The 23,837-nt window shown below is 36.3% G+C and overlaps 1 protein-coding gene across 1 annotated transcript; it reads right to left on the bottom strand.

Annotated features, from left to right (window-relative positions):
* Nucleotides 1-6,079: 6,079 nt before the first annotated feature.
* Nucleotides 6,080-23,825, bottom strand: LOC122530248. The gene is made up of 5 exons (XM_043657055.1): nt 23,757-23,825; nt 23,613-23,718; nt 9,748-9,833; nt 9,444-9,668; nt 6,080-9,062 (listed from the first exon to the last, which is right to left on the bottom strand). The coding sequence occupies exons 3-5, from the start codon at nt 9,826-9,828 to the stop codon at nt 8,418-8,420; spliced, it is 951 nt and encodes a 316-aa protein (XP_043512990.1). The 5' UTR covers nt 9,829-9,833; nt 23,613-23,718; nt 23,757-23,825; the 3' UTR covers nt 6,080-8,417.
* Nucleotides 23,826-23,837: the final 12 nt, after the last annotated feature.

Here is a 23,837-nt window from a genome sequence, read left to right on the forward strand (position 1 = left end):
TTTTTTTTATTATTTTCATATGCTTTCAACGTATTTTAATATCTTTTAATATACATGTAGTAATGAGAACTTGATCGTGGGTTTAACTTTAGTTAAAGAAAAGATAAAGAACAAAACGAAGTGCGCAAATATCTTTTCGATCGACTGTATAATCGATCTCGTATCTATCATCATGTGAATTGTTTTTGACATTGATAAGAGGTCGTAATCGTCAACATTGTTAAATGAAATTGTTATTCGCGATTAAGCGATTCTAATTAGATGTTTCGTTATTTCGATAAAGCGATTGTCTAAAATTACACGTGCGCGATATCGCGCGCAAATATTGGCCAGAACGTCATAGTTGTTTTCTGAAAAGAGTACAAAATATTGGGAATTTATCAGATTCTATTTATATTAAAAATAATAGGTGTTAATCGTATCAGTAACAGGATTCGAAACTAAAGAGTGTTTCAAACTTCAAAGCAACAGTGTGATCTTTATGTTGAAAGCGAAAGCAATCAATTATAATTATCAGAGCTATCATTCTTCGTACTTTAATACCAATTGACATGGGCCGATTCTTTCGCGTTAAGACGTTAATAGATCAATTTTTTTTAATCATTATGTTAGAACGTTTAGGCTGAGAATGTGGCAGCTGAACAACTTCGTTCGTTAAATGTGTCACATCTTAATTGACGAATCGTCTCGAACGGGCATTTTGTGGTAGCGTTAGAGTAACTCGCATCTGTCACTTCGAATAATAAATTTTTCGGCCACACGCGATTACAGTTTGGTAAGAATAGAAATTATAAGAATAATACTTTATAAATGCAAAATGAATACAAAAGTGTATGGGATGCGTGTCATCTGCAAAAACCTATAAAGTGTGTTTTATTATAATAGTTAATAGATGAAACAGAGTATACTTATTATGATATGATATTTAACAGATGACTAACTTTTTTATTTTTATTTGGAAAAAATATGTGAGTATATTTAGTGGATAAAACGAATCATCGTTTAAATATTCTACTTACAAAAATTTCCATAATTAGCTTTTCTTGGATATTTTTCGTTTTCTTATTTAAAAATTGTCGTGATTTATGAACAGACACATTTATGAATATTTATGGAAATTGAAATTTTTATGAACGCAAAAGACGAAAGAGATGTAATGTAATTTTAAAATTTTCCATAAACACATAAAAATCCGGGATCAATTATGTGATATCTATTAAAAAATAATTTTCTTTAATCAAAGTCTTTCATTAATTTTTATCAGTCGATATCGAGTGATCGATAGATTGATTTCAATTTTATATGGAAAAAACAAAATTAAAGATATAATTAATCACTTTCACGATCAATTGTTCTTCAAGAAAAAAGCCTGTTGCGTGCCGATCTGACCTCGACGTATAAGAGCGTTGAGCAGATCGGTGGCTTGCTGTCTTTCAACGTTAATGAAAGTCAGCTGGTTCAAGGAAGAATTGTTTTAGGGATTGGTTGGATTGGTAGGATTGAGGAATGTAGATTGTCGTAAGAGAGAGCTTGAATTCGAAAAATGATAAGATTTGAGTGAGTTTGATAGTCGAACCGTAAACTGTCATACGTCGATGGGTTGCTCCGGAACTTCTGTCCGCGCTGCGCGATTGCCAAAAACATTGTCTATTTTCCTTGTGCGTTGATCTTATACAGCTGTGCATTCAATGGTTACGGGATTAGGGAGGTATGCTAGTTATGTCCAGATGTGAGCGAGGTCTGTCCCAGAAAGTAGTATTTGCACTTTCTAATTATCCCAGGATGTGTCTCTCGCAATATATTTTAGATTTATAGATGTAGAAAAGTTGCAATAAAGACATTTACCGAGCTTTGGAACTAGTAGTCCGGTATGGCTACAATAGAAGATGCAAGGTAACGAAGGACATGAAATGTGGTCACGGGAGATCCCTGCCGTCGAGAAATTAGAAATCAAAAAAATTGCTTTCCCTGGCTCGATGAGTTTGTCCTTCGCGGTGCGAACCCCACCTCCATTGTGTTCAGTAAGGCCGAACAGAGCCTGATTGACTAATTAATAACTAAGTGACTCAGATTGATCGACTGATTCTTGATTACTCTAAACCATGACTGTGAATGACTACGAATAACTGACAACAGACTATTCTGAATCTTGGTGAATGAGACTGCCCTACTTAGAGTCTTCTTCACCTCTTTCACATGCACAAGATAAAGTAGACAGCTTGTGGCAGAGTCTATCTAGTTTAGCCTTAAGGATATTAAACTACACGCGGCCTTGGTCTCTAAATTCTTACAGATTTAGTATTACAAGCGAGTATTGTTGAGCAATCAGTTCACAACTGGAGCAAAGGAAAGTTTCGCTGTTTTATACATGTATAGCGGTGGAACCGGCTGTACATACACAGAACATACACAGAACATGCTTGCCTCTGCCAATATAACCAATACGATTCATTAATCACTCGGTTTGGTAAACACAGTACAGCCGTCGTGATTCCAATTTTATCTAAATTACGATTTTCCCTAATTTGCACGATCCAGATTGAGCATGTATATTTGTGTATGTACGTATTTCTCAACGCGATTGGCAAGTGAAATTTATAGTGTTCTGGCTGTCGAATATTCAGTTTAGTCTAGATAGTATAGAAAGAGAAATATTTTTTTTATTTTGTAGTATTATTTGTTTAGTTATTTAGTTAATTAAATATGTAGGTGTTTAGCTATTTGAATAGCTAAATATTTTTAGTCGTTTAGTTATTTAATATTTTAAAATAGGTATTTGCTTATTTAAATTATATTAAAATATAATAAATGATATTTAAATAATTAATAGATAGATTAAATTATCTCAGCGACCCGGTACAGACAGTTTTTAAATATTTATCCGATATAATTTGACTAATTCTTACGTATTTCACGAATGGAATGTTACAATGAAAAAAGACACACGAGAAATTTAGTATTTCAAATAACCAAACAGACAGTATCACGAGACGAAAACGACATTACTCTCTTAATCACTTTGAAACACCAATCACAGATAATCACCAATGGCAATGAAAGTCATAAAAAGACCAGAGATCTTTCTGTGTCTCGAGATTCGTACACACATCGTACAAACTCGTCAAACTCCTGATAACTAATCTAACAAATCTCGCGAACTCCACAGAGTACATCATCTGTTCACCCAAGACCACCACCACCAAGCAACGTATCCGTTTTGAAATAATGAAAGCCTACCGTTCATGGTGCTTGTCCTCAGCTCGGAAGAGCCTCGTTTGAAATCAGTGTTCCCCATTAATTTTCGACGATGCTGGTGACGGTGCTTGTTGGACAGGTGGTCATGTAGAAGTAACAGATCACCGCGGGTTTACCGGGCGTCACGTGTCATTGCAACGTGGATCTTTCTCTTTTTTTTTCTTGTTCTTCCGAAAGAGAGAAAGAGAGAGAGAGAGAAGAGAGAAAGAGAAAGAAAGAAAGAATATCAGCAACGAGGCAACGTCATTTTTGGTAGCACGCGCAGTTGCGCCGTCGAGAGAAACGCTACGCGATCGCGCAGAAAATAAGCAGGAACGCGCAACGGAGCGCCGAGCAACACTGTCGTCGCCGAGTTCTTCGGCCCGTTACCGAGCCATACGTAATCGCTTTCGTGTACCGGCGGTTCGCGCGAATAGTCGTCGCCGATTGGCCGCGGCTGTTCCTTATCAGTGGCCGATTTCTTTTTTTCTTTTTTTTACTGGGACCGATACGCGACACTGAGTTCGATCGCTCTTGTCTCTGTCGATTTGCCGATTTTCGACGAAATCCGACTTTTTTTTTTTATCTAATCGACTCCTTCGGATAAAGCGAATATTAGGAGTTATAATTCGCGTTGTCAGAAATTTGTTGCTTACTGTTTCATTTGGTGAACACGTTGACTGACCATTGGCGAAATTTATACGTTTTATCTATCTAGCAAGAGTATTATATATATTTATTATGTCGTTGTAATGAATATTATTAATAATAAGAATGTTATTGTTACAAAATATTAGATCGTGCCACGTGTATTTCGGCTTTCGTATGTACTAGTTAAAAATAACGAACAACCTGTTAGGAATCGATGATTAATTTTCTCGTATTCTTATGCAATAAAAGCATATTTGCTATTGTTATTATCATATTGGTTCTACATTATCTATACGCACATTGTCTATCCTATCAGTATTATCTATTTAGTCATTTGGTTATTTAGCTATTTGGCTACTTTACTCTTTTTAATATCATTTAATATTTGATATTACTCATTCGTTGCAGAAAGACGAATTTTATAAATATTGGCAGCGATGCGAAATAGTGTGATTCTTGGCATTTGTTTTTTTTTTTTTAACGTACGAGATCTTTGTATTCACGGATTCAATATCTTCGCGATTTCTCTTATCCCGTGATCGATCGCGAGCCACAAACTTGTATGTACTTTCACAAATTTATTTATTATAGAGAGATAGCGTGAATAGTCGTGAATTTCAAAATAAACGTTCATAACTATCACTTTTTTTTTTCCTCGTTTCAATTCATGGAATTGATTGGCATACTTTCTTGCTCAGATTCACACGCATATGTGAAAGGTATAAGTAGTATAGACATCTTCAAGTAGTGTTGGATTATTAAATTTCAATGGATCATTTGATTTTACTTTTCATTGTATATTCCCCGATGGTAGACATCAATCGAACAAAATTCAATGAAACAGAAATAAAAAAAAACTACGTAATTTAATTTTAAACTATTACGTTTCTCAATATGAGTCTACGATGACAACGATAAGAATTAATTTCTTATACTCTCCGTTCTTCATATGTACTTGACTTCAGTTAATTTTTATCCAGTAAATTTTGTTCTGTGTAAATACTTTGTCCAATACTTTTTCTCATTGAATAAATGAATAAATCAAATTCACTCTGCTGTCAGACGGAATTACCGTGAGATTAATCTTGCGCAATTGATGACTATTGGGTAGTTTCAAACTCATCGATGAGGTTCAGAAGAGAAGTTCCAGGCCATTAGCTAATTTCATTTGTAACAAAGTCTTACTTGTTCTAAAGTGTAACAAAGTTACAGTAATTTCCCTCCAAAGTCGGCACTTTGTCTCTGACAATTCGGAGCATATTGGAGGATGACAAAAGCGCTTATTTTGCGAATTTCTTGATAAAAATTACGTTGCAAGCAATTGCAAGAAACACGTGTAAAGAAAGTGAACGGATCTCCTTCACTCGCGAAAAAAACCGATGAATGGTTTCGTTTTTGTCCGAGGAGAAAGTTGTGAAATAGACGAGACTAGTTGCTCGTGCCATCGTACTTCTTTTTAGACTTCGAGTAGCATATTATATTTGTTTATTGTATACTATATTACCATTCTATAATATTTGTCATAAAATTATGTTACACTTGCAGTATTGTATACTATATTACCATTCTATAATATTTGTCATTAAATTATGTTACACGTAGTGCAATGTAATAATTAAAAAATGATGAATATATGATCTTATTAGTTAGATGTTGTTCGAAATAATCTTTACTTTATTCGAGCATGAGAATGACTCTTCTCTGGATTATCTCATTGTTCGACCAATAAACGAAATAATTATTCATTTCAATTTTCATCTTGTATCTCAACAAATCTTCGTTCAAATAATTTCTCAATCGCATCACGGACATAAATTTTAGATTTGAATAATTTGGCAATTGATTCATTTAAATCTCTCTCTCTCTCTGGAGTAACAGTAATAAATTGCTCGAAACAATTCGTTATTTCAAACAGTTGTTTTTCATTTCGTTCCAAATAAAGCCGGTATCTCCTCCAGTTTCATTTTTATTGATTCCGAGCGAGGTCTCAATCGCTTTTATTTGCATTCCTTGCACGTTCCTCGGTGCGATTTGCCAAGTAGACGTCTGGCCGACTTTCCTTTCTCCCGTCTGTTCGTTTCCTTTTCGTTCGTGATTGTTTTCCTTTCCTCAGGAATTCTATTTGTCGGTAATTCTTCGAAAAGTGGAAGACCGACTGACCGTTGGGAAAATAATCGGGGATACGCCAGGGGAATGTTGTACGGATTCCGTTTATTCTCTGCGAGACAATGGATACAATGTATACGTCAACAAGATAGAGCAACGTCTTTAAACGTTTATAGTGGTTGCCAAGTGTGCTAACTATCAACTAGAAAATTCTGAACGAACGTACACTTCCGCTCGAAAGTCCTACGACATCTTTTCCAATGTTTTATTACTATTATAATGTATGTAACATATTATAATATTATACACAGTGGCTCACGAAAATATTCCAACGCCCATCATAGCAACATTTTCATGTATTACGCGTATGAAACGTTTTGAAATTTCATTAACAGTACAGCGAGATATTGTTATGATAATGTATATGTATTTATATTGCAAATGTAACACGTATTTTGTAAAAAATCATTATAGTCATCTGAAGCATATAATAAGTATCAATGATGACTATTAAATATAACTTGATCCAAGATGATTATTGAGGAATATTGATATAATGGATTATGACTGTTTAAATACTTATGTGATTGATTTTCACATATGTGTGTGTGTTATGATTAAGAAATATTAAATGTCTTGTAATTTTTATATATTAAATATAGAAACTTGATTAATATGATTATGATGATAAGGATTATCAGAGTTAAACCTCAGAACAAGGTCAATGAAATTTCAAAATGTTTTACACGACACACATACTATATGCATAAAATATTCTTACAAGTATTTGAATACTTTCATGAACTATATGTTATATTATATATATAAATAATATTATAATATGATACCAACATTACATCATTTTAAACATCATGTATTATATTTAATATTTTTTATTATTCAGTGTTTATCGTAGACGATAAAATTTTTAAATTGCAAGTGAATTATATAATACGATCAACAATTTACAGACGTTGTTGTTGTTCAATTTTTCCAGTTTTCAAATAAATGCAGTATTTGTCCTAAGACTTTTGAGCATATTCCTCGAGTATATACCTTCGTTAGACGCGCGAGTATATTAAATAGTTAATTAATATAATAATAATTAAATATATATTAGAATTTCTCTCTTTTCTTTTTCGTTCTTTCCGTATCGTCGACTTTTACTCAACAACATTCCCTAAATATGATTTCTCGATTTCTCACATCGAATCATCCAAGTTTCTTTGCTTCTCAAGACTAATACTTCAAGAAATATCCATACTTTGCTTATTAAAAAGTACATATAGAAGTAAAGGCAACAAATTTTTTCTATTTACAAATACAAAAGCATTTGCACACACCTTCATTTTTCAATAAAGCTTTTTCGTTTTAATCAGATTCTACGTTTCGTAATATTTCATAGTATTAAATTTACATAAAGATTATTCAAAGAATCACCGTGTTTTTGGTCCCTTGATTTTGAAACTGAATAATTCATCAATCACGAGACACATTAATTACAGAAAATTTCGAAGTTGAACTGACAATTAGCTTCTGAATTTTTAATTTTGAAATTTATTGTTAGTGAAATCTCTGGGAACAATTTGTCTGTGTTTCTATATCTTTTAAATATGACAAATGAAATAAAAAATTTAAAAAGAAAACGAATGCAGTATTATAAAAGTAGAGGCTTCATGCTTTGAAATGAGCTCAAGTAGATTGTTATATAATTTTTTCTCATGAAGCTTTAATCTACTCTTTATGTTACAAATATATAAATATACAGATTCCTTAAAATTTATTGTACAATTTTTTTCATAAAATTATAAGAAATTTACTTTTCGTAAATTTGATCTTTTGTATTTTATATAAAATTGAGGAACCAAAAACAGACGGAAGGATGCTTCATTTTTCAATCATTCTTTAATATAGAATTATAAATAATTTGAACCTTTGAGACACTTTGAGACATAATATTTTAAGATAAAAAATGACTCTATCTGCACAGAATTTTTCTTTTTTATAAAATGTGGTAGGATAATTTTATTCTAACAATCTGAAGTACAAAATTTCACAATTTAAAGGTAGTACGAACAACGTTTCATCATACACGTTCAAATACTAAAAAAAAATGGGATATTTTTCACATCAGCATGCTCCAAATAGTTGAATACCATATAAACGCTACAATAGTCAAGTACAATAGTGTGCAAATACTTTTCGTGTCCACTGAATATCGCATTGTTAGACATTCTGGGTCTTATTTTCTATAATAATAAATCAAACCGAACGAATTTTACTACGAGACTCTGGACTAGGTCACGAAAGAATCTTAACAAACATGGGAAAAAAGAAATGATCTCATCCGCCGAATGCCAACTTTACTCGAAATTCTATCAGCCACGCGTTTTTTTTTTTTTTTTTTTTTCTCCATCCGCCATCGTTCAGAAATCCTTCTTCTTATCTTTATCCCCCAACACGTTGTCGTGGTAGCTGATCTCCTGTCCAGGAACAGCTGGGTGAAGATAAGGTGGCTCGACAACGATCTTCTCCTTCACGTCAGGATCTAAAACCATCGAGTGATGCGGTCCTCGATGAAGCACAGTCTGATGCTGTTGCTGTTGCTGCTGCTGTTTCCCACTCGATTGATGCTGATGTTGATGCACGTGCCGATGGGTGTGCTGCTTCTCCTCCTCTTGCCCGTACTTGTCCAACAACTCTCGCAGTTTGTCGAAATCGATGTCCTCGTCGAACTTGGAGAACAGCTCTTTAGTACCAGACTGCTCCAACTTCTCGGAGTCCTTCAGTTGTTTGAAGAGTTGCATGAATCTCTCGTTAGCCTGGACACCGTCCTTGCTGGTGTTCTTGGAGGAGTTCAAGTTGGGATTCTCCAGGAGATCCGGCGTCTCGCGAGGGACGTTGACGTTCTTGTCCAAATTCTCTTGGGTTAATGACTGAAGGAGAGTGTTGTAGTCCGGTTTGATCCTGGATGTTTCCATGCAGGAGCTGCAGGAACAGTTGGTGATGATCTGGACTTTCTTCTGCATCGTGATTGGGTTGTTCGTTTCATCTTTGCAGTCCAGCGTCACCTACAAGGTTACATGGATTCGTTAATATATGGTTTCTAGTGTTCTGTGTACTCTATCTGTATGTTGCATGTTCATAAGTATTTAGACAGTTAGAATATTCCAAGTAAACAACTAATATTACATCGACTTTGGAGATGTGGGAGAGTACCATTCACAACTGGGCCCAACACTTTAAACTTTCTTTAACACATTCTGTGAATTTTTTAATTTCCTTAACATAAATAGACATAATCGATCCACTGATTCGTTAATTGCTAAAAAATGAAATACTTATGCTATTCTTGAGGTTTAATAACAAGTCCCAGGGTAAATGCAAAGAACCTTAACCCCAATAGTCGACCAACGTGATTTCTCAACGATTTACCTAATTTATTCACCTACCGTGTGCCAGATGCTGTCCAAAGGTTGACAAGAGTCGCAATAAGGTCTGATCAGGTCACCGGGTGCAGAAGGTTCGCTGTGCGGTACCATGTAAGAGAAACAAGCTCCCACGCAGACGTTGTTATCCAGCTCTTGCGAGGAACACTGCGGCCACGTGACCACTTGCTTTATCGGGGTCGTTTTGCACCAGCTGTGCTTGTCGGGATACAGCACGATGTTGTGCACCTTAAATAATCAATAATCGATGATTACTCGACGAACGAGGCGAGAAGGGAACGGGTTGATCGCGGGAAAATCGATAAACCTTGTGCTCGCGATGGGCGTGTAGCGTGGCCGTCTGAAGAAACAGCGCGATCACCATTGTCAGATGACACGTTGGACCCATGATCCCTGAAACAACAGAGGGAGAGAGAGGGTATCCGAATTTTTTCGATAAAATGGCTGTGAATGAAATGCCAATATCTATATGGTGAATAAACGATACACACGTATATAATTGCAGATGACATTAACATAAAAGCATAATACATATAACACGTATGTATATTATCACATTTATGAGATCATCACGGTGCAGATTATTAAAAAAAACAATATGTTTTTTTTACATCTCATCCTTGTGTCACTTTCTTGACCCACTTTCCTGAGATAATCTCATACTGTACAGGTATCATTTTAATATATAACATATGATGTATGTTTTCGATATTTTTGATAGAAAAATATGCCACTAGAGTGTTGCAAATAATACAGGCAACACATTGCCTCCTAATTATTTCTGTTTTATTATCTTTTCGATAAGTTTTATTATCTCCCTACGCTTATGAGTCCCGAGCTGGTAAACATTATTCAAAAGAAATACAGACTAGATTTGCTCATGATTCAGAGCGTACGAATGTTTCTTGCGCTAACAGAGAAATTAAAAATCAGGTACTCTCTCAAATATAGCTGATCTGACGCAAAATTCAATCAACTTCTTCCCAAATTTCTTTTTTCCATGCTAGGTCATTTAAAAATGTCATATTTGAAATATGAGTGGAGCTCCAAATGCTTCGATTAAACCTAGTCGTTATCAATATCTGATTGTCAACAGCTGATCGACACCGAGTAACAGGTTTGAATTATCGGTGAAGCTTCTAACACATACATACACACACATACGGAACAACCGGAAACTTTCTCCCGTACTGGTTTCGTCGCGTCGATAAACTACGAACAACCTAACCCTAAGGGGACGAGGGAATTTCGCGATTACGATTCTCACGAGTTGCAGCGTGCAAACGTGCGCACGTGTCCCCACCCTGAATGAATGAAAGTCTACGAGTCTCCTTCTTTCTTTCACTCCAGTGGTGCGGCACTCCCGAGGTCTCAGGTTCGACGACCGTCTGAAATTACGTCACCGGGATTTGTCGTGGTGCCGCTGCCCTTTCCCTACTTCTTCCTTTTTCCCCGGCATCGAGCGTCGCGTGAATTTTGTTTAAAACAAGCTACACGCGGGGCGCCTTGCACACATGTATATACATATATACGACGAGCATCGTAAACTCGAGGGCAGGGCTGGAGAAAATTTGAAATAATTTGGTACAAAATAGTAAACACTGAAATATTTGCATGAAGAAGTACGAGTAGTATGCGTCCAAGGTGTGATGAAAATATAAACGAGATTCGTGTATACGTATATAGAAGATATAAACGAGAGTCGAAGAGAACCACCGATCAGATTTATTCCTTTTTCTCGCCGAGGAACACTGAGGGCTGTTCGTTCGAGAGAAAAAAGCGAACTCGAGAGCGAGCTCATTCACGAATCGTTAACGCAATTGGTGATTGGTAGACTTTGGAAAGGATTTTCTCACTTGCTGAAAGATTAATTAATGATCGACCCATTGACGTTCCGTAATTTTTGTAACTAACTATTGTAGACTCTGACTTGTAGCTCTAACAGTTTTGTACATTGTATAAAACAGATTCACCTAAAAAAACGTAAAAATTGCCGGAGCACAACCTTTTCAAATGAGGGACATCGTCTTAAGATCGATTCCTTGATTACCAGACGAGATCAAGGTGCTCGAGTTTTAAGTCACCTAGATGTTGAAGATAACGAAATTCCCCTGACAGAATCCAAGGGAAAACGACTTTTTCGTGGATGTGCCGACCATAAATAGTGGTGGATTTAGGCTACAGGACTTGAATACGAGATACTCTTCTTCCCCCCGCGGTTGAAATGAAACATTTTTTTAAAGATTTGGGAAGAAAGGAGTGATGTAAAATTTTCTACCGTGAGAAAGAAAAAGGAAAAAAGTTATTTTGGGAGGTCGCTTAAAGAAACATAACACATAACCATCTTATAAAAAAATATCGTATATCAATGGATATACGTACATATATCAGAGAAGTGATCTTTAAATTTCGATAGAAAAATTAAAAACAGTAATTTAAATTAGCTATTATACGTAGGTATTTACGTACATATGTAGTTCTTCTTAGTCATTGAATTGGGACCACTTTGACAACATTATACATTTTACATTATTATACAAGTATTATACATTTTTGTAAATTTTATAGATATGAGACAATATATTTTTATATTATAAATAATTTCATATAAGTAGGAACTTATATAAGTAGTAGATAGTAATTAGATAAATATGTAAGTAGAAACTTGTGCAATTTATTTTATTGCAGAGCTTCTCTATTTTTTTACTTCAACGTCTCTGACGAAAATTTTGTGCTTCAGTTCTGGCGTTAATAATTAATCAGATTTATTATTACACGTGTCATAATATTAAATGCAAATAAATAGTAGTAACCATACTACTAACGATATAAATACGCAAGGTGTTGAAAATGGTCCTTATTTAATCGACCATATACATATGTATGATGATCGACAGTCCTGATCGAACAATTGGGCAAACACGCTAGAAATAAAGTCATAAGAGAAAGAAATAAAGGAGCCGACGTACCATTTTTACCGAAGCAATCAACCGAGCAAAGGAAGTCTTAATTACTGTAACCAGTTGAGCTCACGCGCGCGATTTCGTCTTGATTCTCACGAAGCAATCGATAATGAAGCAATAATTCCGCAGCTACGGTGACGAAAGAGACGAAGGACCATTACCCTGTATATAGGCATATATAGACTGGCTGAATCGACGGCGACCAGGGGGAGGGGAAAAAAGCGTCAATCTCATCGTACGATCTTTCTTGATCTTTCGGAGATGAACCAGCGAGGGACAAGTGGCACGAACGACAAGGTAAAGGGATGTGCAGGCCCAATTACGAGCGATCGGCCCCTTTTTTGGCCTCTCGAGAAATCCCCGGATCCGTTTCACCGCGCCCGTGCATCCTTCGTCGTTCAGGAATTTACTTTGTCGTTTGGACTTGCGAGTTGAATTCCTGACAACAGAAAGAATCTCGTCCCTCTACGAACAATTGGTCGCCCGGCATTTCCAAGAGAGGATCAACTTTTCGTTCCCCTCCGATGCGTTTCAATCTCCCGATCTCCCGATCTTTTCTTACTATTCCCTCCTTATCCGCCAAGTTTCGTTCCACCGACCTCCTCTCCGCGTCAAGCCGTTTCTTTCTGCTCGCGTACAGTTGCTCACGAAAGTATCCGAACGTTCCTGGGCAAGTTTTTATCAGGTGCGAAGTCACGTTTGGTCAAGTTTGAAGTAAATCTAGCAATATTGTATTTACATTATTTAAATAAATATGCATAGATGTGTATGTTTTTAGATTTGTTTCAAACTTGATCAATGTTATCACAACGCTCGTGTGTTATATATATTACATATATAATGTATGTTATAAGTATATTATAACGTGTGTTATGTTATATTTATAGACAAATATTCGATTGTGTAACATATACTGTATGTATAATAAATATTCATATGTATAATTAAATGTACATATACACATTTGACTATAATATAACAATATATGTTATATTATATATAATACGCATGTAATATATATAATTATGTGTATTTATACAATGTGCGTTACATGTATATACAATGTATACAATATATTTCTTACGTATTTATATAAATGTAGAAATTTTTCTATAATAACCATCGGAATACTTTGGTGAGTTACTATTTCTTATTATATATAATATATTGGAAGATTCACGCGGTAACATCACAGTGTTTTGGGGTTCAATTTATCAAACCGGATTGAAACAGGCGAGAATAAAATTTGAAAGGTTATCGGCGGTCCTGTTGCAACCGTGACGCCCGGCCGCAAATTAGCTTAAAGATATGATAGTCGAGAAATTAGATCTCTCAGCTGATTCTTGTTGAATCACCCTATAACGTGGCCACGAGGTGGAGGTGTGCGACTACAAGGTTCGGCCGCCCATCTCATTTCCACGAGCGGTGATTTGAATGACCGAGTAGGATACAAACAGGGATGTACTTAATCCGGATGAGTCTGACGACTTACAACGAGCACCACTTCATTCTTACTTCTTCCCTGTACAAACGATCGTTGACTTTGACATCACGCTTGTGTATCTTGACACTTACGTCAGAGTGAATACATTTAGCGTCTAACCGGCGAATAATCGGTATTTATTTGCTTCCTGATTTGTTACCTAAGTTGTTACCTTTCGATGAAATTACTTTAAAAGGATTGTTTCATGTGTTTTGTAATAATTTCTTCGAATAATAAAATTCAAATCTTGAAACGATTTTGAAATAATTTAGAAACGAATTATTAATAGAATAATATTATCAATTAATTAGAATAGACGTTAGGATAATTTTCTTTCAATTATTTTATCTGTAATTGGGATTGTGATGTAATTTAGGATTGAAAATTATTTATCTTTGGAATTTATAATTTATCACGTATACAACTCACGTAACCTAACGATACTACTTCGGAGTTAGTTTTATTGCTAATCTCTGTCATTAGAATTTAAAATACGAAAAAAATTAAATATTCAAAACTTTACTAATTTATTGTAAATTACTACTAATTTGCAACTTAAATCGATAGAACTCAAGACAAGACAAATTAATCCTCTATAACCAGAATTTCTTTACTGAAAAAGAGAACAAGAAAATCATTAGGTAATTGTCGAGAGACAATTATTTGTCAATTATTTATTTCGATTTAAAATTTGGGTATTAATAATCGTTCCAAATAAACCAAAAATTGTCCAAAAAAACTAGCATAATGATACATCTACAAGACACAATAATGAACCATTAAGCAGACAAAATAAAATTTCATTATGTACATTACGCAACATTAAGATTAATCTTCTGAGTGCTCACTAAAATTACTAGAAGTAAATATTAACAAGTTAACAAGTTGAGAATACATTCATACGTATATTCGAATATACATCTTCCGATATATTTATTCAATATATTATCCTCGTTGGACTTCTAAACATACAACAAACAACCTAATTCAATATACTGATCACAATAAAACACATCACCCTCTTTGAAATTCCGAAAGACACCGAAGTAAACCAATTACTTCAAACTCAATAACCTCGGATTACCTACACAATGCTCCAGTATGACTTAAACTCAGAGCTAACACGATCAACTTGAAAAACAACGCAAGACACGTGAGAAACTAGACGCGAGAAGCTGAGAAGAGAAACGAGATAAATACGGCCCTGGCCGGGTCGCAGCCAGAAGTCCAAAGCTCTTTGTTGCTGCGCCACCTTCTCTTCTCGCCTCTAGGTCCGTGTCGGTGGCATGGAGGACCTCCGGTCCACCTTCCTTCTCCACCTTCTCTCCTCTTCAGTCCCGTTCCTTCGATTTGCTCGTGTGTCGTCGAGGAACGAGGGACGAAGACAGGCCCTGGCTCTCTGCTCTCGCAGAGGCGAGACAGGACGAGCCGTGCAACGAGCGGACAGAAAGAGACGGGCAAAGGGTCCTGCGCCCAGCCGCGAGATTAATTTGATTTTCAACCAAATTTGACGCGCCCCGGAGCCTAGGCGGCCCGAACACAAAGGCCGCCGCGACCCGTGGCCACGCCACGGACCACAGATCTCTCGTTCGTTGCTTCTCGTCCCGCGGGACCTTTTAAAAAGCGCGAGGATTAAATCCGTTTCGACCACGGGCTTAACACCTAGGAGAACGAGCGGCCCGCGCGGACGTGACGCGCCATGCTTCCAGGTAGCTTCTAATAGGAATTCATATTTCATTCAAGGGCTTTCCCTTTTGGGCCGGCTGGGAGAATTGTATTTGGCGAAACCTGAACGGCCATTCTCGGCGGAGGAACGCGAGAATGCGCGTTAAATACTTTACGTTTTGTTTTACTTCTGCTGAGGTATTCCGACGTGAGGCACGGCGAAGTGTGCAACGAACGATCAGAAACTGTTGTAATTTTGTGACGATGACGATATACTTGGCGTGAATCCTTCGCTTTGACAGTCCTGAGCTCGTTTTACGTCGTGTATGCGAGTGGGAAAAATAAGGATAAATTCAGACGCTTCGAAGAACATTGAAAAGTTCTTTTGATGATCAGATCTACTATAATCTTGAAGATTGAAGTGTTCTCTTTACAACGATCTCTTAGAACTGTACGATTTTTATTTACACTGAAGGAACTTTGAACACTAAGATATTTCTTCTTATTTTGTATTTTATACTCTTTCCGATAGAACGTTCTAATTGAAATTCAAATAAGTTAAAAACTCCGGAATATATAGAGTATAACTTAATCTTAAATTGTGGACTCAATGATACCAGCTGAGGATTAATGGATTAATCAATTAATTTAATTGATATTAATATTATATTTGTATTAATTTATATTAATATAATTAAATTAAATATTAATATTAATTGTACACTTGAGCAACTTCATATTTTGTATTCCCCACGATAGAGACTAGCAATCTAATAAAATTAAAACGAATTAAAACTAAATTGTTCCCGTCATCAACGATTTCGTAATGCTAATCAAAGGTTTAGAAAAATATGAACGAAATTGTAGTACAAGTAACATTTGAAATTCAAAGCTGAACTAGAGTTTATACGGCCCTGGTGCCTAAGGCACGCGAGATATTTTCATGATCTCTTTGCCAATGTGCCACAGTACTTAGGCGCGAGAAGAGAATAAAGGGAATACGAGAAACCAGTACGAAGAAAGGAAGAACGAACACCAGGAGTAAAATGGTTCAAGTTGCTCGACCAATGGTAGTCGTCGAGGAATAGCCATAGGTTCTCGCTGGTTGTATCAAAGGACTAGAGCTACTCCATAGCTCGATCACCTTCACCGTGCTTCATCTACGCGTACCCATAAATGGAAGAATAGACTGGTGGTTGTCTGTGTATGTACCTCGTCTCGATGGTTGCAGTTTCTTATTTTTCGAATTCCTCTTCTACGAAAGAAGCACAACCAGGGTCTGATATATACTCTCGTCGTTTATAAGTATTTAGACACGTTTAAATATATCTCAAGTAAGACTCGAAGTTACAAACTAAATATATATTAATATACAGTATAAATGTTGAAGATAAAATCTTATTGAATATTGTGACTTATGTTTAATATTTTAGTCATAAATCTTAAAAGCATATCTAAGATAAAAAATGATAGACAATATTGATTAATATGAATAGAAAAAGAATAATTATTGAAGATGGACGAAGAGGTATCTAAATAATTCAAAGTGCGTCTGTTGGGATTTTAGAGCAATCGAGATATTTGTATCTAACCATATTCTAAAAATTCTAAAAATTTCATCAAGTGTCGGGTATTTGTTACAGATAAGACGTAGAACTTGAATGATACAAGCATAATAGGCCTAGTTAAGAAATGAAGAATTAATAGCAAAGAAACATTCTTACAAAAAAGTTGAAAATTTAAGAATATAATGCAGAATAAGTAGTATACTTGATTCACCCAAAAACCTCCATATGGAAAAAAGTTGTTTCTTCTTTTCTACATAGAATCACTTCCTACCCCTTCCTAGATATAATCACAGAGACACCCTATAGATAAAAATTAGAGAAGCAGTTTTTATTATACAGAAAACATTCGTCTTCTTTTGTACCTTAAAATCCTCCATCGACAAAGATCTGGGACTTCGAAAGACAAAAGACTCTAAAGGAAGAATCCCTACTGCCCCTCCCCATTCTGCGCCCTGATTATTGCAATAGATTAGCGTATAATTTTCGATCACAATATGTTCTTCCACTTTAATGAGAAATCCCAATCTCCCGATTCTCGTCTAGCCCAATTTCGCATTTTGCGACCGCCCGTCCTTTGCTCCTCTTCCTTTTTTTTCTTCCTTTTCCTCCCTCGGCAATACGGTGCCGTGGCCGAACTAATAGGGGGATGGGGAGGGGGAGGGGACGGGCCCCATAGGGCCCAAAAAAAGGGGAGCAAAATAAAAAGAGAGGGAATAAGACGAGAGGGGCCGGGCAGAACGCGCCGAAAGCGAGAGGGGACCAGAGGAAGGCAGGTGAGAAGGAGCGAGAAGGCAACCACCCGAGGAGGGCCAGCAAGAAAAAAGAAAAGGAGGAGTTTGCCAACAGCACCGAAGGAAGCCCCGAAAACACGCTGGACGTGTGGCGCCATCTCGGCTCCTTTTTTTTCTTCCTCCTTCTCCGCCACTCGCCGCGCACACTCCTCTTGCCTCTCTGCAGCTTGTTTCTCGTGCTTTTGTTACTTCGCCCATACTAATTCTTCGCGAGCTGGGCACGGCGTGCCCGGAGTGCGTAGAGAGAAATCGACTCGAGAGAGGAAAAGGGAGGGAGTGTGTGTGCGAGAGAGAGAGAGAGAGAGAGAGAGAAAAAGAGGGAGAGAGGTGGGAGAAACGGGCCCCGAGCGAACAGTGGAGGGGGCAGGGCCTTGTGCGCCGAGCAGTGTCGGATTAAGCTGCTTTCGCACCCTCTTCGTACCTTTGATTAGATCGCAATTTTAAGCTCGCTGAAATTTCGACACCCCGGCCGCACCGCTGGCGGTTTCAGCCGGGTTTCAAAGTGTTGGTCCTCGTCGTCAACCGTTCAGCTTGGGATGTCTCTCTGAGTGAATTGAGGAATGAGTGAAATTTGGAGAATATCTAGGACATTATAGTGAAGCTTGGAAGTTTGGATTATGTTAGGATTTTGAAATAGATACTAATTTTTTAGTAGATACTAGTATTTAGAAGTAGATACTAATTTTTTTTTGTAAATAGTAGATATTATCGTTTCGTTTGGGAATAGTATAGTGTATGCTATTTCAACGTAATAGTAATAGCAATGGTATAGTAGTATAGTTCAGGAATAAAAGTTGAATGAATATTTTATATATCTTGTCATGCACATTCTGTTGGATTGTAAATGGAAATCCAAATCAATTGGGTATTACTATTTGAAAATGTTGAAATAGGAATTAATTATATTTAGAATCAACCTTTGTGATAGTAATAAATATCATTGTAAGCGCTATACTTTGAATGTTTTATCATGTGCGTTCTATGCAATTTTTTATAAGTATATACAAATTTGCAATCTGGATATTAGATACTACGTAAACTGTAATTAATTATATTCATTGCAGAATCGAAACTTATAATTATAATACTTGTACATTTCGATTTTAAATATAATTAATTACTAGTTTCAATACTTAAAAATAGTACCTATTATTTAGCCGCTAATTTCTATACACCTACAAAATACATGTATATAAAATAGTACAAAATTAAGAAAATATACACAAATAAAAATATTGTAATTATACTTCTCAAAAAAAAAAAGGAAGAAAAAATGTGCGAGAAAATTCATTTCGTCCATGAAAAGAGAAGAGTGCTCCAAACTTCTGAGCTCCAATATGTTATTTGAAATACAATACAGCCAAGACGTTTCACGTAACTACGAGCTCTACTATGAAACGAGATCGAGTTATAATTTTTTTCATCGAAAAGAGTTGAGACAGAGGGCGAAAAGGAGGAGGCTGCTAGTGTGTGCATCGCTTTAAGAATTCTGTCTCGGTGTGGTAGCTCCCACGAGAGCCGCGGACCACATACCTGCAAACGAACGTTCTTAAAAGGGAGGGCAGAGCCCAAGAACAGGTCGTTAAAATGTAATGACATTGTTGTTTTTAATGCTCGCCTCTTTAAAACGAGCCCTTTCGTCTTCCTCGAGCCTCACCGCTACTAGTTCCTCCGTTTCCTCTCTTCCTACTTCTTTCCTGTTTTCTGACGAGAGATCGGCGAAAAAAGTGATCGCCCACTCGTCTTGCTCCATTTTTCAATTTCCTCTTTTTTTTCCCTTTTCTCCTCTAGAGTTCCATTTGAAACGGTGTGTCTCGAAGAGGAGAAGAGATCAGGAAGAAAATGGAAGGTCTTGACGACATTTCGAAGGACAATTAATTGGCAAATTTTAATTAAATGTTCCTCTCAAAGTTCTGATTAACTTAAGCTAAATATTCTTCTAGCTTTGATTTAAGTTTATTAAGTTTGAATTAACTTAAATTGCTCTTTTAATGAAGAGAAGTAAACATGCAGCATATCCTCATGGAATTGTCTGCTCTAAACAATCCAGAATTTGTATTGGTGTAAATACTAATTAATTATTATGTGTTATTGTTATAAATTATTACATTATCATATTAATCCTCCTAGTTTAAATAGGCGTACCTGATTAAAAGGTGGTTTGACAAACGAAAAAAGACTTTCAGTATTTAACAATCTCGCTCCGTACAAATAAATGGTATCAGCAATGTCCTATGAGTAAAAATAAGAAAAGAATGCTAAATAAACATATAATCGTAACTGAAATTGTAACAATGATAATTAAAATTATAAATGATTAGTTTCTGATTTAATTCTTCATGAAAATGTTGGCAATATTTAATTAAAAATGTTACAGAAACTGTGTTTATTATTAGTGACTGTTGCAATTATACATGCTATTATACGTTGTAGTACTATGTTTGTAGTCAGTATTAATACCAGTTAAATATCAGTTAAATTTATAATTTTGGTACTTTGTTACAACTTTTTAATAGAACATTTACGATCGTATATTTATATACATTCATCTTACATAACATTCTTCTTAATTATAGAACATGCTGCCATCGTTTGACGAGATAATGACCTTGTACATCCGAAATATAACTGTTACAGTTCTTCAGTTTCAATGTAGTTGAAGTTCTCTTATAATATACATAAACTATTTTTGGACTTGGCATTAATGACCTGATTTAAGCAAAAGTAGATACGTCCTTTCTTACTTACTTAATACGACAGAATTGTTGCATTATATCACATTACATTAACTATGCTATTTATTTCAACATACGTCATTTATTGAAAAGAGTTTTGAAACAATATCAATCGTACAAAATCGACACAAATTAAAAAAGGTACGAATATCATCGGACAAATCAAGCGGAAGATGAAAAATGGGACTTCATCTCGAAAGATATCGCGAATTTTCAACTGTTTGATATTCCTTTTATCGAGGGGGTGACAATTTGTACTTCGTACTTTTAATGATCTTTTCTGACAACCGATAACCCGTTACCTGGGCTACAGACACCGTACCCACTACGAGATGACACAGCTACTTTGGTCGCTTTCGCAGTCTGACCTCACAGCCTATCGGTATCAAGTGTCATGGACCTCCTCGAAGCCTTCGATTTTTCTTTGGGCTCGCTTGTACGTGTCGTACAAGCTTAGTCGGAGAATATTAAAAAGAAAAAAAGAAAGAAGAAAATAAAGAACGTGGAAAGAGATACGTGTGAACGCGAGCGTGCAACAGTCACGGTCAACCGGTAAAATTTTTTGGAGAAGGCATAACTGCGCGGCTTAACGATAGGTCTCGAGAATACCAATTAAACGAGAAGGTACACACTGTCCATTTTCTGGAGTCCAATTACGCGAAAGGCGCGAACATGGACGCATTAGCGAGTCTCGGTTCCAAACTGAGGTTCGGTGAACACCTCGACTACCTGTAGCTTCGAAAAACAGATGTATAGTAATCAAGCGTAGGCCATTTTCGAGCAAATGGCACCATTTAGTATTATTATAATATATACAGGGGAAGTAATGTGTTTAATAAACTTAATTTCACTTAGAGTTCACGAACTTTGGTGAATTTCTAAATCACGATGCTGCGTTTATTTATTTATTTATTTATTTTTTAATGCAAAGTGTTTCTTATAAAAGCACGAAGTTTTGAGAGTCTTTCGCAGAGGGGAAATAATTTTAATCTAATTGTTTCATTTCATTCGAGAAGAATTTTTATCGGTAATGCTCCATTATAAAAAAATAAGTGAAAATATTCTTCGTGGGACAATTTTTTATATAAGCGAATATGAATGCAACACCAGATATGAAAATATGTGTTCTAACGTTCAAATAATACACGTTTATAGCGGCAAGGAAGGAGCATATACGAAATAAAAACGGGAAAAAACAATTGCTTCTACCGGGAGCTAATAAACTTTCGAGTCGTAAAAATGAAAATGAGAATTTTACGTTTGGTAAACCCAAGAAGAGAACAGTTACGATACGAGTTCTAAGCTTAAAAAGTCATATCTCTCCCTTCCTTCATCCATTTTCGCGATACGATCGCCAATAAAAAAAAAAAAATATATATCCACTTCGTGAGATTATCTTGGCAAATCAACCTGAATCCAAGCTTGAGGGAAATCAAGAAATCGGTAAATTTTTGTCAGATATTTTTTGTTTGGAATGGAGGAATCAGCCAATTAAACTGCACGGTGGCAAGTTCGAGGCAGTCGCAAAAGGTCTTCATTAGGAAGGACCCGATGGCGGAGTTGGCTACCGCACAACAGTTTAGCTCGGAAGTTAAGTGTTGCGTCTAAGAAGAGCTATCATTAACTCGAGAATAGGGTCTGGGTATTAGGATTAGTGGGCAAAACGTTTTGGATAGGGTGTTTCTCCACTATTTAACTCCGCAGTCCCTGTCCCTTTGGCCACCTTCCGAACACAGTCTGTGATCATCGCGACTTCACCTCTCAGCTGGTGTTAACATTCTTCTACCTCGGACCAGAGACCACCGGAAGAGGGATAGACACCTTCCGGTGATCGTGACGCGCGAGAGAAAGATAGCGAGACCGAACGAATCGATGAATCGTAAGCCGTTTGTTCTCTGCTGATCTGTCTAATGCCCTACTTACGTGATCTATCGTTTTTTATGTACAGTAGAATGGAGTTTACGCGGATTCTATTTATTTGAATCAAAATTCAATCAATATCTGATTAAATGAACAACCGAACTTGTATTGTATAAATGAAAAATCACCAGCAACAATTTCGGGTCTAATGTCTATTACCTATCCCACAATGAATTTATACGAATATCGATTATGATATAAAATATGTGACACGTATAAGAGATATATCAATAGAGTGTTCAAAGATCCGAGCAATGGTAAATAACAGTCTAAATATAGCGATACAATAGAAAAGAATTATATTCCTGTTCTCCCGTACGCAATTTTCAAATGTTGCGTAGAGAAAAAAAATTTGCTTCGTCGAAAATTGACAAAATCACGCTAGAAATCGAGTTTTCTGAATTAAAAAATAATAAGCGTACATACACGTATATTTTGCAAGTATATATATCCAAAGTTTGTACTATGAGTTATTAGTTGTCAGATTCTTGATTGGAACAAGTTTATTTCCGAGAAGAAAAGGTTATTAATTAATCAGAGCTAGTTGCTCACACAATGGAGAAACATGTTCTTTTCGTTGAAAACCAAATAGCATTTGAAATTCGCGCATAGAAAGACGTAAACATATTTCGTCAAGTCGGTACTTAAAAATCGAACTAAAAGATGTATTGCCAATTGTTTCTCAGTGTCGTTTTCCTTATCAGTCGTCAGGTTAAGATACGCAGTGTATGTTTGAAGCGATTTTAGTGAAACGGAAAGTAGAAGAAAGCAAAGGACAAACAGAAGGAAACGAAAACTCTCGAGACTCTCGAGACTCCCATGATTCAAGATCTGTCTTGAGACCTTTCGAGAGTTCCAAGCACCGAATCACTGTTCAAAGTGACTCAGATTCGTCGTCAAACATACAACATACAGATTCGAAGCGATTCCAAGTGTCTCAGATCCCGTCACCACTACTCGTATCGCGAACTCCCTGCAGCACACGCACGTCGCGTATAGCCTGGCAACTCTGGCAGCCTTGGCTTTTCTGAAGAAACTGTCACTCACCTCCGTGTACGTCAGCGACGTCGCCAACTACGCACCACTTTAGAAATTCGCCAAGAATGGGAAAACAGTGGTAGATCGTTAGACAACAGCCCTCTCCTTCTCTCTCTCTCTCTCTCCCTCTCTTTCTCTCTCTTTCTTTTTCTTTCTGCGCGACTTTTGCACTCGATCCACGGCCGGAACTTGGCCGTTCCGATTGTTGCCCGGCCGGCGGATGAACCAAGCGGA

The sequence above is a fragment of the Frieseomelitta varia genome, unplaced genomic scaffold (genome assembly GCF_011392965.1).
Source record: "Frieseomelitta varia isolate USP_RPSP 00005682 unplaced genomic scaffold, Fvar_1.2 scaffold_333, whole genome shotgun sequence".
Taxonomy (NCBI): Eukaryota; Metazoa; Arthropoda; class Insecta; order Hymenoptera; family Apidae; genus Frieseomelitta; species Frieseomelitta varia.

What these genes read in the sequence shown, in the direction of transcription:
- LOC122530248 (XM_043657055.1), bottom strand. Translation starts at nt 9,828, where the DNA reads ATGGGTCCAACGTGTCATCTGACAATGGTGATCGCGCTGTTTCTTCAG. An exon ending in ACGCCCATCGCGAGCACAAG is followed by an intron (nt 9,669 to 9,747) that starts GTTTATCGATTT and finishes TGATTATTTAAG; the next exon opens with GTGCACAACATCGTGCTGTA. An exon ending in TGGACAGCATCTGGCACACG is followed by an intron (nt 9,063 to 9,443) that starts GTAGGTGAATAA and finishes GTAACCTTGTAG; the next exon opens with GTGACGCTGGACTGCAAAGA.